The sequence below is a fragment of the Triturus cristatus genome, chromosome 5_2 (genome assembly GCF_964204655.1).
Source record: "Triturus cristatus chromosome 5_2, aTriCri1.1, whole genome shotgun sequence".
NCBI classification, from domain to species: domain Eukaryota; kingdom Metazoa; phylum Chordata; class Amphibia; order Caudata; family Salamandridae; genus Triturus; species Triturus cristatus.
Genome location: NC_140588.1, coordinates 73,003,599 through 73,019,013, shown reverse-complemented (window position 1 = coordinate 73,019,013; position 15,415 = coordinate 73,003,599). Strand labels below are relative to the sequence as shown.

The window sequence follows — 15,415 nt, the reverse complement described above, 5'->3', positions numbered from 1 at the left end:
TCTACATGTAATCTACTAGTCAATGGTTCCAGTCATTGTAAAATAGTTAAATGTGTCAATTTACAGATTGCAGAAATCTCTATAGACTGCATAGACTTTAGATTTTACGTTCTAATCCCAGTCTGAAACCTACTTTAGAAAACTGTATATAACCTGCAGGTCACCATAAAAACCTAAGAAACTGAAACATCTTAGTACCACCTTTTAAATTGGCCATCCTGATCTGTGTCCCTACTCCCCATTTTGAGTCCTGCCTACAGAGCAGGACTGAAAACTAACGTTCTTGGTTTAAACCTACCTCTGAACAGAAAGCAGTGTGGTCTCACAGATAAACCTGTAAAATTGTGCTGCTCTTTATGCAACACTTGTGCAGATATGCACTGTTCGTCCAGTGGCTCCCAAACGACTACGTCTCCTCTTCGGACATCGCCAGCTGCCTTGCCCTGCTGAACTTTACTTTTTCAGACATTTTTCTTTGAAATTTCTTCTAAGTCCGAAGGTAAGCTGAGACTAGGCCAAATCCATTGCTTTTATCCGAACCACTCTCCTTTGAGGTCAGCCATAACTTTAGAACTTTCCCCAGTCTTGTGCCACTAGGTGGCCGCAATGGTGCTTGAATCTTTTACACTTCACGTTAAATTGCACTAAAATCATTAAAAACTCCAGTTATACTGATTGGATTTTTGCCATTTTGATGTCAAATAATTATTTACATTTTACTTTATTTTTCCAATCTAGTGTGGGGTTTTTCTTGTGTTGTATTTTCACTTTATAACTGTTAAAGTACTGCATAAATACTTTACACATTGCCTCTAAGTTAAACCTCACTCCTTTTGAGCCAAGCTGCCAGAGGGGTAATTTAGTGACTTGTGATGTCACCTTGACAAGGATTGTGGCTATTGCTTGAAAAGGACTCGCATCCCACTCAACAAACCACCCAATTTCTCAACATTAACCAAATGCATGCATCAGCATGGGTACATTCATTAATAAATATATGTTTGGTTTTCAGAGAAAATGTCTTGCAAGTGATGTGCAAGACATTCATATTATGGGTCTGATTCAGAGTTTGGTGTACAAATGCACCATCACAAATGGGGCGGACATCCTGTCCGTCTTACTACAAGGATATTAAGATATAATAGACTTCTATTAAGATGGGCTGGATATCTGTCATATTTGTGACTGAGTAACAATTTGTCAAACTCTAAATCAGGTCCTAACTTCTAAAATACCTGAATGTTAAAATGTATTCTGCTTCAGTCTAACAATAAAACTTTCTTTGAAGAGCTCCGATTATACTTAAGAAATACCAACTATATATAAATTTAAAGGACAATACAAAAATCTATCAAAGTCTTACCTCTAATGTGGCACAAGATTTGATAGGATAGAGATAAATGTGAGTGAGAGTGATGGGATCTTCATCTTTTTTTGCTGTTCCCAATACATCAGACACATTGTGGCTGTTTTTTTCAGATCTACTAGGTTCAAGTTGCTGGTTGTAGTTCTTCCTATCGTTGAGTGCATTGTTACAGAGACCATTCTTTGAAGAAATAGACTCGTGCTTCACCTTTGTTATTTTTAAGGTGTCAGTGTGTGCTTCATCAGGAGGTTGAGATTGCATTGAGTCTGTTATAACCTTCTCTGGAGTTCTTGAATAGGCAGCATGCATGTCTAACTGAGAGGGACACTTAACAAATGTGTCTATGATGAATTTGAGAAAGGTCTGCGCGTCTTCGAAAGTGGACATGTATCCAAATGATATTCTGATAGACCCAGTAGGACGTCCATCAATCACATCCACGTCATCTCCACAGACGTGGCCAGCCTGTGAGGAGAGGAGAAAATTAGAGTAAGTTACTAGTCATTAATGTGCTTCTTTCTTGAGTTCTGATCCTCTAATTGTTGCATTGACATCTTTGTATTAAAGGTACTTATAATATGCTAACCTAGCCTCATAGAGCAGCGGAGCATGGTGCATATAAACAGGTTAGAAAGACAACGCGTGATTATATAACAATGTAAATGTACATTTGCAATCTAAACTGAGAATAGTAAGCTTGTTCATATACAGAAGGGATCAGAAACATAGCATCATAGTGAAGGGAGGCATTAATGGAAGGGATGTAGTCTAGGATGGAAAGAAGACTGAGTTGGCTTTTGAAATCTTTCATGAACTGCACCAACAAAGGAGCAGGTCCGGGGTAGAAAGCAATGGAAGTCCGGAGTCTAGACCTAGGTACAGGTAAACCTCTTTGGTGTATGTGCTTGTTGTGGGGTTTCTGGATTTCTGGCTCTTTATATTGTCCAGAAGGCTCTAGGACTTGTGGGAGACTGAGACATGCTAACTTTAGCAATAAAACAGTCAGGTTTATTCACGTTTTCATTCACTAATTGTGACTGGCGGCCACAGTTAGCAACTGGCAATGCAATTTCCGCTGCTTGTCTCTGCTGTTTGTGTATGGTCTGCATTAGTGGTTAATTAGATAGCTTTGCAGCTATTGTAATAAAAATTAACTTTTTGCAGATGTCCCCCCACTTTTTACCCCCACCTGGGGCAATATTACACATTGTCATTGCTTGTGCCGGGCGAACCTTTTAACCCTTTGCGTGCGCACGACGGCCGGGAGCCGTCGTGCGCCACAGTGCTCGTGTGCGCAGGACTGCTCCCGGCCGTCCTGGCACATGGCACCCAAAATCCCTCTGGTGCAGGCACCAGAGGGATTTATTTTTCTCCCCAAAAGCCTCGGGAGCTGGGGAAGAGCGTCCCCAGCTCCCGAGGCCCACCCCCCTGATTTCTGTGAAACGACGATGAACGCACACTTCACGCTGTTGTCATTTCATAGAAACTGAAATGAGCCTTTAGGCTCATTTCAGTTTCACTTTCTATGTGCTCAAGGGGCTATCTCAGGCTGTGAGCACGTAGAGAGATGGGAGAGGTATCGTTGGAAAGAGGAGAATCTCCCCTTTCCAATGGTACCCCTCCCCAGTGGATCCCTGCTTGGGGATCGCCCCAGTAGGGCGATCCCCAAGCAGGGATCCACCCACTAGACACCAGGGAGGGGGGAGCGGTCCCTTTGGCAAGGGCCTTTGCACCCCCCCAAAAAATTGACTAAATTCAGTCTTTCTTCCCCCCCTGTGGGGCAGATGGGGTAGTAGCCCCAATCTTCCCCCCCGGGAGGCCAAGGGCCAACTAGAAACCAGGGTTTATTTTTGCCAATTTGAATCAGGGTGGGGGCTGCCCAAAATGGGCATGCCAATGCCCCCCTGCAAAAATTACAGTATTTCTGTCCCCCGGAGGGTCAGAAGCCCACTAGACGCGGGGGATTTTTTTTTCCAAATTTGAATTAGCAGTGGGGGCTGCCTAAAATGGGCATGCCAATGACCCCACCCCCCGCAAGAATTACAGTCTTTCTGTCCCCCCCCGAAAGGGCAAAAAGCCCACTAGACGCCAGGGATTTTTATTGCCAATTTGAATTAGGGGTGGGGGCTGCCCAAAACGGGCATACCAATTCCACCACCCAAGCAAAAATTCCAGTCTTTCTGCCCCCCCCCCCCCCACGGGGGCAGAAAGCCCACTAGAAACCAGGGATCTTTTGTTTTTGTATTCATGTAGGGGTGTGGGCTGCACAAAATGGGCATGGCAATATCCCCACCCCCCACAGAAATTCCAGTCTTTCTGCCCCCCCCGGGGGGCAGATGGGGCAGTAGCTCCCAATCTTACCCCCTTGGGGGGGACTGAAAGCCCATTAGAAGCAAGGGATTTTTTGTGATATTTGATTTAGTGGTGGGGGCTGCCCAAGATGGGCATGCCAATGCCCCCCCAATAAAATGCAACAGTCTTTCTGCCCCCCCCCCAGGGCAGATGGGGGCAGTAGCCCCTGATCTGCCCCCTGGGGGGCAGAAAGCCCACTAGGCACCAATGATTTTTGCTATGATGTAGGGGAGGGGACTGCCCAGAACGGGCATGCCAATGCCCCCACTCCCAAAAAAATTACCACAGCCCACTAGGTATCAGAAAATATATCTTTTTTTAATTCAGGGGAGAGATTAGCCCAGAATGGGCATGCCAATGTCCACCTCCCCCCAAAAAATGACACAGTCTTTATGCCCCCCCGGGGGTGCAGATGGGGCAGTGGCCCCTGATGTGCCCCCGGGGGGCAGAAAGCCCACTAGGCACAAGTGATTAAGCTGGTTTTTTTATGCATGATGGTGGAGGTTGCCCATAATGGGCATACCAATGCCCCCACCCACCAAAAAAATAGCCATAGTCTTTCTGCCCTCCTTGGGGGCATATCGGGGCAACCCCCCCCAATATCCCCCCAGGGTGGCAGAAAGCCGACTATGCATAGACTTGTTTTTAGCAATGTGACTACCTGTGGATTTTGGGCCCTAGTACAAAACTTTCCACCACAGAAATGTGAGGAAAATGTGTGTTTTTTTTAAAATAAAGTTTGAGGTTTGCAAGGGATTCTGGGTAACAGAACCTGCTGAGAGCCAGACAAGTTACCCCATTCTGGATTCCCCTGGATGTCTAGTTTTTAAAAATGTATAGGTTTGCAAGGTTTACCTAGGTGCCCGCAGAGCTAGTGTTAAAAATCTACAGCTAGGTACTTGGCAACAAAAGGGTCCGTTTTGACTGTAAAAATGTGGTGTGTCCATGTTGCATTTTGGGCCGTTTCCTGTCACGGCCAATAGGCCTACCCACACACGTGAGGTATCATTTTTCTCGGAAGACTTCGGTGAATGCGTGGTCGGTGGACCCACGCAGATTCCAGAACTTTTCCATCACAGAAATGTGAGGTAAATTTTATTTTTATTTTTTACAAAGTTTGAGGTTTGCAAGGGATTCTGGGTAACAGAACCTGGTGGGAGCCAGACAGGTCACCCCATCCTGGATTCCCCTGGGTGACTACTTTAAAAAAATGTATAGGTGTGCTAGATTTCCCTAGGTGCCAGCAGAGCTGGGGTTCAAAATCTACAGCTAGGCACTTTGCAAAAAAAAGGTCAGTTTTCACTGTGAAAATGTGGTATGTCCACATTGCATTTGGGGCCGTTTCCTGTCATGGCAAGTAGGCCTACCCACACAAGTGAGGTATAATTTTTCTCAGAAGACTTTGAGGAATGAGAGGTGGGTGGAATTTTGTGGATCCACACAGATTCCAGAATTTTTCACCACAGAAATGTGAGGAAAATTTGTTTTTTTTTGTGACAAAGTTTGAGGTTTGCAATGGATTCTGGGTAACAGAACCTGGTGAGAGCCAGACAGGTCACCCTAGCCTGGATTCCCCTGGGTGACTACTTTAAAAAAGTGTATAGGTTTGCTAGGTTTCCCTAGATGCCGGCAGGGCTAGGGTTCAAAATCTACAGCTAGACACTTTGCAAAAAAAGGGTCAATTTTCACTGTGAAAATAAAGTGTGTCCACATTGCCTTTTGGGCCATTTCCTGTCGTGGCCACTAAACCTACCCACACAAGTGAAGTATCCTTTTACTTGGAAGATTTTGGGAAATGCGGGGTGGGTGGAATTTTGTGGATCCACGCAGATTCCAGAACTTTCCACCACAGAAATGTGGGGAATTTTTTTTTTTTTTTTTACAAAGTTTGAGGTATGCAAGTGATTCTGGGTAACAGAATCTGGTGGCGCCAGACAAGTCCCCCTATCCTGGATTCCCCTAGTTTTCAAAAATGTATAGGTTTTCCAGGTTTCCCTTGGGTTCAAAATCTACAGCAAGGCACTTTGCAAAGAAAGGGTCAGTTTTCACTGTAAAAATAAAGTGTGTCCACGTTGCGTTTTGGGCTGTTTCCTGTGTTGGGCGCTAGGCCTACCCACACAAGTGAGGTACCATTTTTATCGGGAGACTTAGGGTAATACAGAATTTTAGAGCAACTGTTATTACCTATTGACTTTTGATGCATTTCAGCCTTCCAAATGAAAGATAATGTGAAAAAAAGAATTCACTTTGAAAAATGTCGTATAATTCTAATGCTAGTATGGGTACTCACAATTTAGGAAATGTGCAAATAGCTACTGTTTCTAAACTCTATATTTTGTTCCAATTTCAGAAATACATAGGTGTCTTTCATCCCGATTTTTCATTGTATATATTTTCCTAAATTAATTGCTATATACCCGGTACATATTAAAAAACCATTGTAAGATGCTGCTCAGTTATAGGCACTGGGTTTGTCGGAGTCTTGGTGAACCTACAAGTATTATATATCCCCACAACCAGAAAGGTCCAGCGGATGTAACAGTATATTGCTTTCAAACATCTGTCATAATTAGAAGAAGTTACAGGTGTAAACGCTGGCACAAATGGCTGTTTTTTTCAACATATTTTCAAATTTTCCTATTTTCAACTGTTAGTTTCTATAAAGAAACCTTGAAGGATCTATACAAATGACCCCTTGCTGAATTCAGAAATGTATCTACTTTTTAAAAATATATAGCTTCCCGGGATTTATTTTTGCTTTGATACCCATTTCTACCATTAACTGAAAGAAGGTTGAAAGAAAACAAATAGCAAAAATAGGCTATGTCACAGTAAAATGCCAAAACTGTGTAAAAAATGCTGGTTTTCTGACAAAGGTCTGTCAGTCCGTGAATGCTGGGAAAATGGTGATTTCAGCCCCACAAACCCTTTGTTGATACCATTTGCAGGGATGAAACCATACGCTTTCATTTGCAGCAGTTTTTTCCCATTTTTCCACCCCCCATAAAAACTAGCTGTATTTTGGCTAATTTCTGTGTCCCCATCAGGGGAGTCCACAAACCCTGGGTACCTTTAGAATCCCCATGATGTTGGAAGAAAAGGACCCAAATTTGGCGTGGATACCTTATGTGGTCAAAATGTTACAGGGGCCTAAGCGCGAACTACCCCAAATAGCCAAAAAAAGGCTTAGCACAGGGGGGAAAAGGCCTAGCAGTGAAGGGGTTAAAAGGTGCGCAAAGTGCAAACAATGACATTGTGCCCTATTACGATGTATGTGCAACCCCCAGGGCAGCCACAAACTCGCGCTGCCCTGGGGCAGTGCAATCATGTGAAAACATGGAGCAGCTGCTGGCAGCAGCTCCGTGTTTTCACACTGCAGGCGGCAACCCGCCGGCACTTTTGAAGGGGATTCGAGATCCCATTGCAGGCAGGTGCAATCACTGACTGCACCCGTCTGCAAGGGGATATCTGGGGGGTCCATAGTACCTCCTTTCTCCTTAGAGAGGGCTGCTCTCAGGGGGTGCACTGACAGTGCACCACCTAGAATGTGGCATACTGTGAGTGCGGCCCCTGGGAGCTTCTTTGCCTCTGCGCCCAGGTCTGTAATGTGGCACAGGTGCAGAGGCAAAGGAATTACCTCATTTGCATAGGGCACACCCCTATGCAACTGAGGGAATGCCCCCTGAGGCTGTACCCCCTGCTATAATAACAAGGTGCCCGTGGTTGCGCAAAGCAGGCACAATGGCCCATTGCGCCTCGGGGCACTTTTTGTAATACAGCCCCTGGACTACTAGATGCTGGTTTTCAACTCTGACAGTGCACTGAAGCCTGCTAACCAGGCCCCGGCACCAGTGCTCTTACCCTAAAACTGCTATGTGCAAATTAGCATCTGCAATTCACAAGGACTTTACCTCCCTTATGAGTCCCTAGTTATATGGTACCAGTGGTACTCAGGACATGGGTGGTAAAGGAGTCCCCAGGGCTTGCAGCACTGGTTGTGCCACCCTTAGTGACCCAAGCAAACTACTAATAGCAGGCCTGCCATTGCTGATGGCATGCACAGTGTAAGCTGCTTTATTTTGACTTTGCCCTCACCATGTGTGGCGTAGTTAATGCACTGCTTTTAATATATGTAAGTCACTCCTAAGGAAGGCCTCCTTTACCATTAAAGTGCACTATAAGTGAGAGGAGGTCCATGGGATAACATGGGTTGTACCCAGGCAAATGTGTGCTAGTCCCATTATGTTTCCACCTAAACATGTCGAGTTTGGTGTCAAACGACATGACTCATCCCCACTGACACAAATCTGATGTTGAGGATTAGGTGGCATGCACAGAGGTGGCTCTTTGATGTTGCCCACCTCCTCCCTCTCAGAAAGGCTGATGAAGTGGCACATAAAGGGGGTGAGATTCAAAGGGCTTCACTGCCTCTGATATGCTTCAGGGCTGTCTTCCAGAGGTGTAAAGACAACAGGATTTGGCAGATCAAAAAAGGAAACTCTTCACCTGTGGCAACACTCCTGGAACTGCATGAACGACACTTGTCCTAGGCTAAAGGCTGGTTTCCCAAGACAGAGGGATCCCTGTGTAAGCCAAAAGCAACCTCAGACTCCCTTGGACTAGTGGCACTAGTCTCATTCTACCTGCGGACAAATCAGTGCTGTAGATCCAATGAATCGCTGGCCATTAGGCACACCAAGGGATCGCCCCAAAGCAGATGGCTCAGTGCACTGAGGGAAACATAATCCTGCCTTCCACAAAGGTACAGGTGGCTACCCTATTTCCCTGGACCTCCGGACGTCGAAGAAGTAGTTCCCTGCTGAGCTTACCTCTGCCAAGGCTTGTTGGTCACCAGTAAGGCAACTGATCCCTGCACTCAACGCTGCATCAAGAGGGGACCCCACAACACCTTCAAACGACCCCTTCAGTGGCCCCATTGTCAAGATTTTGCATCTGTTTTCCTCCCAGCACTGCCTACATGCTAAAACCAGCACCCAAGGCTCCTGTTCAGCACCAAAGATAGCCAGGACAACTCTGTACCTGGACTTTACGGGCCAGGTAAAATTGAACTCGTTGTCGTGGCCTAGTCCTGGGACCTGCATCTCCTTTACCCCAGTGGGTTCCACGCAACTTGACCTGCAAGTGACCAATTGTCACTACCACTTTTTACCATTGACCACAATGCAAAAGTTCTGCATTACTGAATTGCTTCTAAAATCCATAACTCCGGTTTTATGTATGCCATTTTGTTCAATGTGTTGTCTTAATTAAGCTAAAAATACACTTATGTTTATGAATTGGTGTAGGACTTCTATTGAGTTGAGACAATTACTTATGGTACTCTGAAATGCTTAACACATGTTCCTCTAGTAAAGCCTGACTGCACTTTATCACTGTACCAGGAATGAGCTAAGGATTTATCAGTGCGAATCCAAGGACCATCTTTGGAGTATGGTATAGTATTGCATGGGGAAGTCTAACCAACATCACCACATAATACCCCATCTTCCTACAGTCATCTTTTTCTTTGTTGCCACGGGATAAATGCTTTTTTATTGCATGGCACAACTTTAGCAGACTCTTAGGATGATTTGCCCAGGAGATATAGCAATGCCTAAATAGGGCAATTAAAAAAAAATGCTTCAGAAATCATTAATCAAAATGAACATGCAATTTGTAAATTTCTCACAATTTATCATTTGGAATGGAGTCAAATTACAGGTGAATTTTATCCTCCTGTATACAAATACCGTTTGCAATTGCCAATCGAATGTAATAGCTATTGTTAGAATAATGTTTTGAGGTATTCTTCAAACATAGACAAAAAGTCAGGTAAATTATCTGAGGATGAGATGTGATTTTTATGCATATGTGACTGAAACATTGATACCAAACTTTGATATATATCGTCGTGATGAAGACTGCTTGTGACATGGGTGCCAAGGACCCTAATGCAAGCAAGGAAAATTGTCCCGTAGGCTTCTTTTTCTATAATAAAAGACAGCGTTATTTGGGTTGCAGTGGACCTCTCACACTCCTGGACCCCATTGTCAGGGCCGGACTGGCCGTAGCAGGCACCAGGCATTTCCCCAGTGGGCCGGAGTGGTGGGGGCCCATTTTACGCCCATGGAGGCCAGTTTTGCAGCAATATTGGCCCCCTGTAACAAAAGTGGGAGCAGTGTTTCTTGCTAGAAAAACCTGCACTCCCAGGGCCAGTCGAGTAGCAATCTGCCAGGGCTGGTTGTTGTTCTCAGTCCGGCCCTGCCCGTTGTCACTGCAACAGTTTCACTAATGATAGCTTCCGAAACTGGATGAACCATAGATCAGAACACTTGCAGAAATGTTTTCAGATACGAGCACAGTTAAAAGTGAGTAGAGAACCACTGTGTGTTTATTAAAGTGCCTACAAAACAGGTGCTGGCTGTTCACCAACGTTAGCAGATGAACCCTCCTTCCAATGGCCACAAACCCACCAGAGTGAGCACAAACTTTCTGCAACACTTGTGGAATTTCCTTGGGAGAAAATTTACATTTAGGAGATCAACATTCCACCGAGATGGGGTTGACCCTCGGAGATGATGTGATATGTGCAATCTTATTTAAGTGTGAAATATCTTTGGTGCCAATTCACAAAAGGAGGAGTGCTGTCAGCGGTACTGAAGAATTACTCTTTTACATACTGTTATTTTTATTTGTTAAATCGACCCCATAACATCCAACTTTTTATTAGTATAATAGGTATGGAGAGGACACAGGAGTACTTTCATATACTGTTGGTACAAATAGAAAAGCCTAATATTCCCATTTTAGAAGTGTTGGGGTTAACTCACAAAGACAATTAAGGGTCTGTGAACGAGTATTACAGGAGCACTACTTTACGTACCCCAAAATGCTTTTCTGGATAGTCCCCTTTTGAAAGGATTATGCTAGATTGCAAATGATAGTCCAGCAGTGAAAGCCAATCTACTAACACTACCCACAATGCAAAGAAGCATTGCAGTGTTCACAAAGGAACAGTACCACTATCACGTTTCCTATGCAGGAACAGTTTATCCAGTCAAGGTTATTTATTTACACTGCATTCTGGGACTTCTAGTCCTGAAGGTATAATGAGATAACACAGTGCTATAGGTGTCAGAGCAGAAAGACAAATCATTAAGTGGGTGGGCTACTTATGCACGGGCATAAGAAAACATGGGACATGCGGAATCATGGGACAAAGTACTTATTTTCGTTGATAGGACGATCTCATGAAGCAAAACAGGAGAAATTATAAGATAGTTGGAGATTTGATAGTGATTGTATGATTGCATGAGAGAGTGTGAAAGTAATGGAGAGTGTAGGAGAAGAAGAGAAAGACAGAATAAAGAGAACTACAAGAAATGGAGACAGGAGGAGAGGATGAAGCTGCCTTGATAGAGAGTGGGAAGGCAATGAGAGAGAGCGAGAGAGAGAGACTAGAGCAAGAGAGAAATGCCAGACTGATAAACGTGATATGATCTTTTGGAAGATGAAGAGACTGGTATACTAACAGACAGACAGATCCAGTTAGTGACTCAAGAGGAATTAATTGATGGGTGAAAGCATAGGACCTGCAGTCAAAAGAAAGGTGAATAACAGAGACATACTAAATATATTGCATTAATCTAGCAAAACTTCCCAGAATGTATAAAGCGCCTACGATTATTCTTTACACAGTTACGTCCATAAAGCGCTCTGGTTTCTGCAAGCGGTAAAAAAAAAGGTAATATACAAATACTAATAATATAACGAACTGCACTTTTGGTTGATACTGACTTTTAAGTTCTTTTTCACGTCCTCGTTGCTAATTCCCAGATGAAGCTGGCAGGCCCCGGTGTTGCAGAAGCAGCCGGTACGAACGTGAACACGATTGAGACTAGCCAGCTTGTCAACCTGGGAAGAGAATTACAAAATAATGAGACCCGCCATCAAGAGTGCACGGCTGTTGCAGGCTGTAGTTTTTTTTAATAGACTGTGTATTCAACATTTCAAAAGGTGCGCTCAATAAAATTCAGCTCTCAATACATTAGTGCTAAAATTGGCATATACAGTGCTTAATTTGTAAAATATTAAGTGCCAGGGCTCTGACCAGGAGGGCAATGCAGCTTGCACCACCCATCGCCCTTATCATTGCTGCCAAAACAACTACTAACCATCTCTCTTGCATGTAAATGCGACAGTAAAGATTATTCCAGGTCCCCAAAGGTAAAGGAATGGCTGGGGGAGGCAGGTATTAGTAATTTTTTAATGTATATTGTTTCTCTAAACATCTGATATACTGCTCCTCTCTAAATTACACCTTGTGGCAGACTGCCCTAAGTGTGGTGTTGACAATTAGGTGCCGGTGCCGAGCACCGGAAAACAATTAAGTGCCGGTGCTCAGCACCGGAAAGCTCCGGCTCAAATTAAGCACTGGGCATATATTGCATGTGTGCCCATTTCCGCACTCGTTCGAGAAATTGAACACATTTGTTTATAACAAGTTTTTTATTATCAATGTTATTGGGTTTTTTTCGCTTCATAAATGCAAATCATAACAATGAACACTACTTCAATCACATAAGGCGCTACATTAATTGAGAGTACAGTTTATTGTAGGTTTAGCAGAATTACTCAGTTTCAGACCACTATTGCGCTATATATGTCACTCGGCGTTGCAACCACGACGATCCCACCAAGGACCCCATCTTCTCTTGTGTTTGGCAGGTCAACCTCTTGCTCGATTGGGGGGGCGTGGCCGAGCCAAGCCGCAAGATGGCCGCCGTGTAACGGGGCTCTGCCGGCCGAACCCACAATCCGTTCACCCATCCGACTGCTGCTTCCTTCCCTGTGTTGCAGAGGGGCGGCGGGAACTGCCTGAGTGCTGAGGACCCGGCGACAGTTTTCGCGGCCGCATTCGGTGGCAGCGTTCTGACCCTGTGGCCCTCGTCGCATCGGCGGCCTGCGCACGTCGCGCTGGGCGGCCGCACAACCAACGCGAGTCCCCGGTCGTGGGCCGAGGCTCTGGCGGGCGCGGCGGCGCCGCCGCAAGACACAACAGGGGCGGGACAGGGCCGCCGCGAGCTGCCGGAGTGGTACGGCGGGACCCCTGGCAGGCTGAGAACTGGCCAACTTGAATCGGAGGAGGAGAAAAGTGGCAGAGAGCATTGCAGGCAGTCGAGGCCTGGAACGTGGGAGGGCGCCCTGGCCTGCTGATCCGGCTGACTCTCCGACCAGCACGGGGAGCGGGGTATGCTGAGCCCCTGAGGTGGAAGCCGGATCCTTCCTGAATATAGGTGGCGCATGGTGGCACATTCACACTTGTAGCCCTCCTGGGGAGTGTCGGACTGAGTGAGGAGGTGGAGGTGAGGCGCTCTGCAGCGGGGGGCCGGAGAAACGTGACCATGGATGGTGCCCTGATGCTGCAGGACCACCGTGTACATGCCTAGTGAGGCGGCGCCAACACACGCCAGTGGACAGGGCGCGCTGGTGACCTGGTGAGCCTGACCATTTCGGGGCGGTCTATACCCACAGCAGGGACTGCGGTGGCGGCCCGAGGTGGACGTGGCTCGGGGATCTGCAGGACCTGCGGACCTCGGCACGGACCCGATACTCAGTCGACTCTTCGGAGCCCCCCCCGGAGCCCCCACCGTGTCCCCCAAAGTATAATGGGGAAGCCGGATGCCAAGCAGCCGAAGCAGCATTTCGAGCGACGCAGTGCCCGGAACATGGAGGTGGAGACGACATCCCAGACGGTGGTCCCCGAAACACAGATGGACCCCACGCAAGAGGACGACATAAAGAGTATGTTTCGTGATCTCAAAGGCTGCCTCAAGGAAATAGACAACAAATTGGATTCCATGGCTCTGCGCATAGACGGCATCTCTCACAAAGTCGACCAACATGAGGAGCGACTGACGGCGGCGGAGGCGCGGATCGCTGAGTGTGAGGAGGGCCACAGTGATACCCGGGAAAAACTGTTGCGCATGAATAAGGTCCTGGAAGTAATACGTGGACGTAACGAAGATTTGGAAGCCTGCTCCCGCAGGAATAACATACGAATTATTGGAATTGCGGAATCCACAAATATTGGAAATATGGAGCAGTTCGTAGAGGGCGTGTTCCGTGACTTGTTTGGTGCGGACCTGTCGGCCATGTTTTTGGTCGAGTGTGCACACCGTACGCTGGGCCCGCGCCCGGTGCCTGGTGCGCTGCCTGGCCCGATACTTGCCCGAGTCCTCAATTACAGGGACAGGGACACCATACTGAGGCTCTCCCGGGAAAAAGGCGCACTAACCTTCCAAAACATGTCTATCTCCTTATACCCTGACTTTACACAAGCTGTGCAGTCTGCGAGGAGAGAATTCATGCCGGACAAAAAGATCTTTCAAAAAATGGGGACCAAGTACGCCATGTTATACCTTGCCAAACTGAAGATCCAGGTTAAGGGGAAGCCGCTGATATTCACGGAGGCGAAAGAGGCGCTGAAATTTGCACGACAAACAGAGCGGTCACACCGGGAGCCGCGTGATGGCCGAGGGACCCCCCCGGCAAGCCAGCTGAGTGACAACGAGTAAAATATTATACTTATTTGAGGGCTGTGATTGTCTGCGACGCCATGCGAAGCCCTAAGGCCTTGTTGTTAAGTATGCACCATCTCTTTCTTGACACGGGCTTGGGGTGGGAAGGGGGCACAATGCTGGGCCATCGGAGGAAGTTGGACACGGGGCAGAGACTGGTTTTGACTTGTGGCTGAGTACCGATAATGTGCTGGGCAAGGCGGGGGGCATGTCCTGCTGCAATTAGGTATATTGACATTACGGAAGGCAAGAAATGTTCGGCCACCCTGTCACTTCAAGACAGGGGAGGGTGCCGGTGACCCCACGCCCCCGAAGGGATGATTCCCAAGATATTGCTTGAGGAGGGTTGTTGTTTGTTTTGTTCGGGGGGGTGATGGATCTCAACCTGATTGGGGGGTTGGAGTGGGAGGAGGGGGGGGTACGTTCTTTGTTGTTTTGTGTTAATGTACTGCAGTACTCTTGCACACAACTGATTGATAGGACATCACTGTTTCCGACCGTCTCTAAGTTGATGCTGGGGGTGGGCCATGGTGCACTGGGGCTCCCACCACATGCCCCACTTGCTGATCTAAAGGTAGACATACAGCCGCGTAGGATACGTGTATATATATCTCTCTGTCTGGGCTGCACTGCCTGACATGGAACATTCGCGGTTTAAATGACCACCGCAAGATCCGGCTGACGCACGCACACCTGACCAGACACCACATCGACATATGTCTCTTACAGGAGACCCACCTGTTGGGGGGGGCTGGGGAGCGTCTCAGACATGCCAGATGGGGTGAAGTCCATGCCTCTGGATACTCCAACTATTCCCGTGGGGTGGCCATATTGATTCGTAAGGGCCTACCGTGGCAAACATTGAAGGTACACATCGACCCCGAGGGGAGATATATATTACTGTTGGGGCGCTTATTTCACACACAGGTAATAGTTATCAACACTTATGGCCCTAACACGGACGACCCAGGTTTTTTCCGGCATGTTTGGCTCAAAGCACAGACACTGGGCGAGGGGGCATACATATGGGGCGGAGACTTCAATGCCGTGCTTTCACTGGAATTGGACAGGGAGGGGGCTGCTCGCACACACCACCCACAAACGGCCGGTCTCCTTC

General features: G+C 46.8%; 1 protein-coding gene across 2 annotated transcripts in view; it reads right to left on the bottom strand.

The window, feature by feature from the left end:
- The window catches only part of LOC146822679 (molybdenum cofactor sulfurase-like), a 1,712,661-nt gene that overhangs the window by 711,529 nt on the left and 985,717 nt on the right, over positions 1 to 15,415 (bottom strand). For both annotated transcript variants that reach the window (XM_085606872.1, XM_085606873.1), the window contains exons 7-8: positions 11,516 to 11,632; positions 1,364 to 1,831 (exon numbers count right to left, since the gene is read on the bottom strand). In XM_085606872.1, coding sequence (XP_085462998.1) covers positions 1,364 to 1,831; positions 11,516 to 11,632 — 585 coding nt within the window. The remainder of the gene's footprint in view (positions 1 to 1,363; positions 1,832 to 11,515; positions 11,633 to 15,415) is intronic.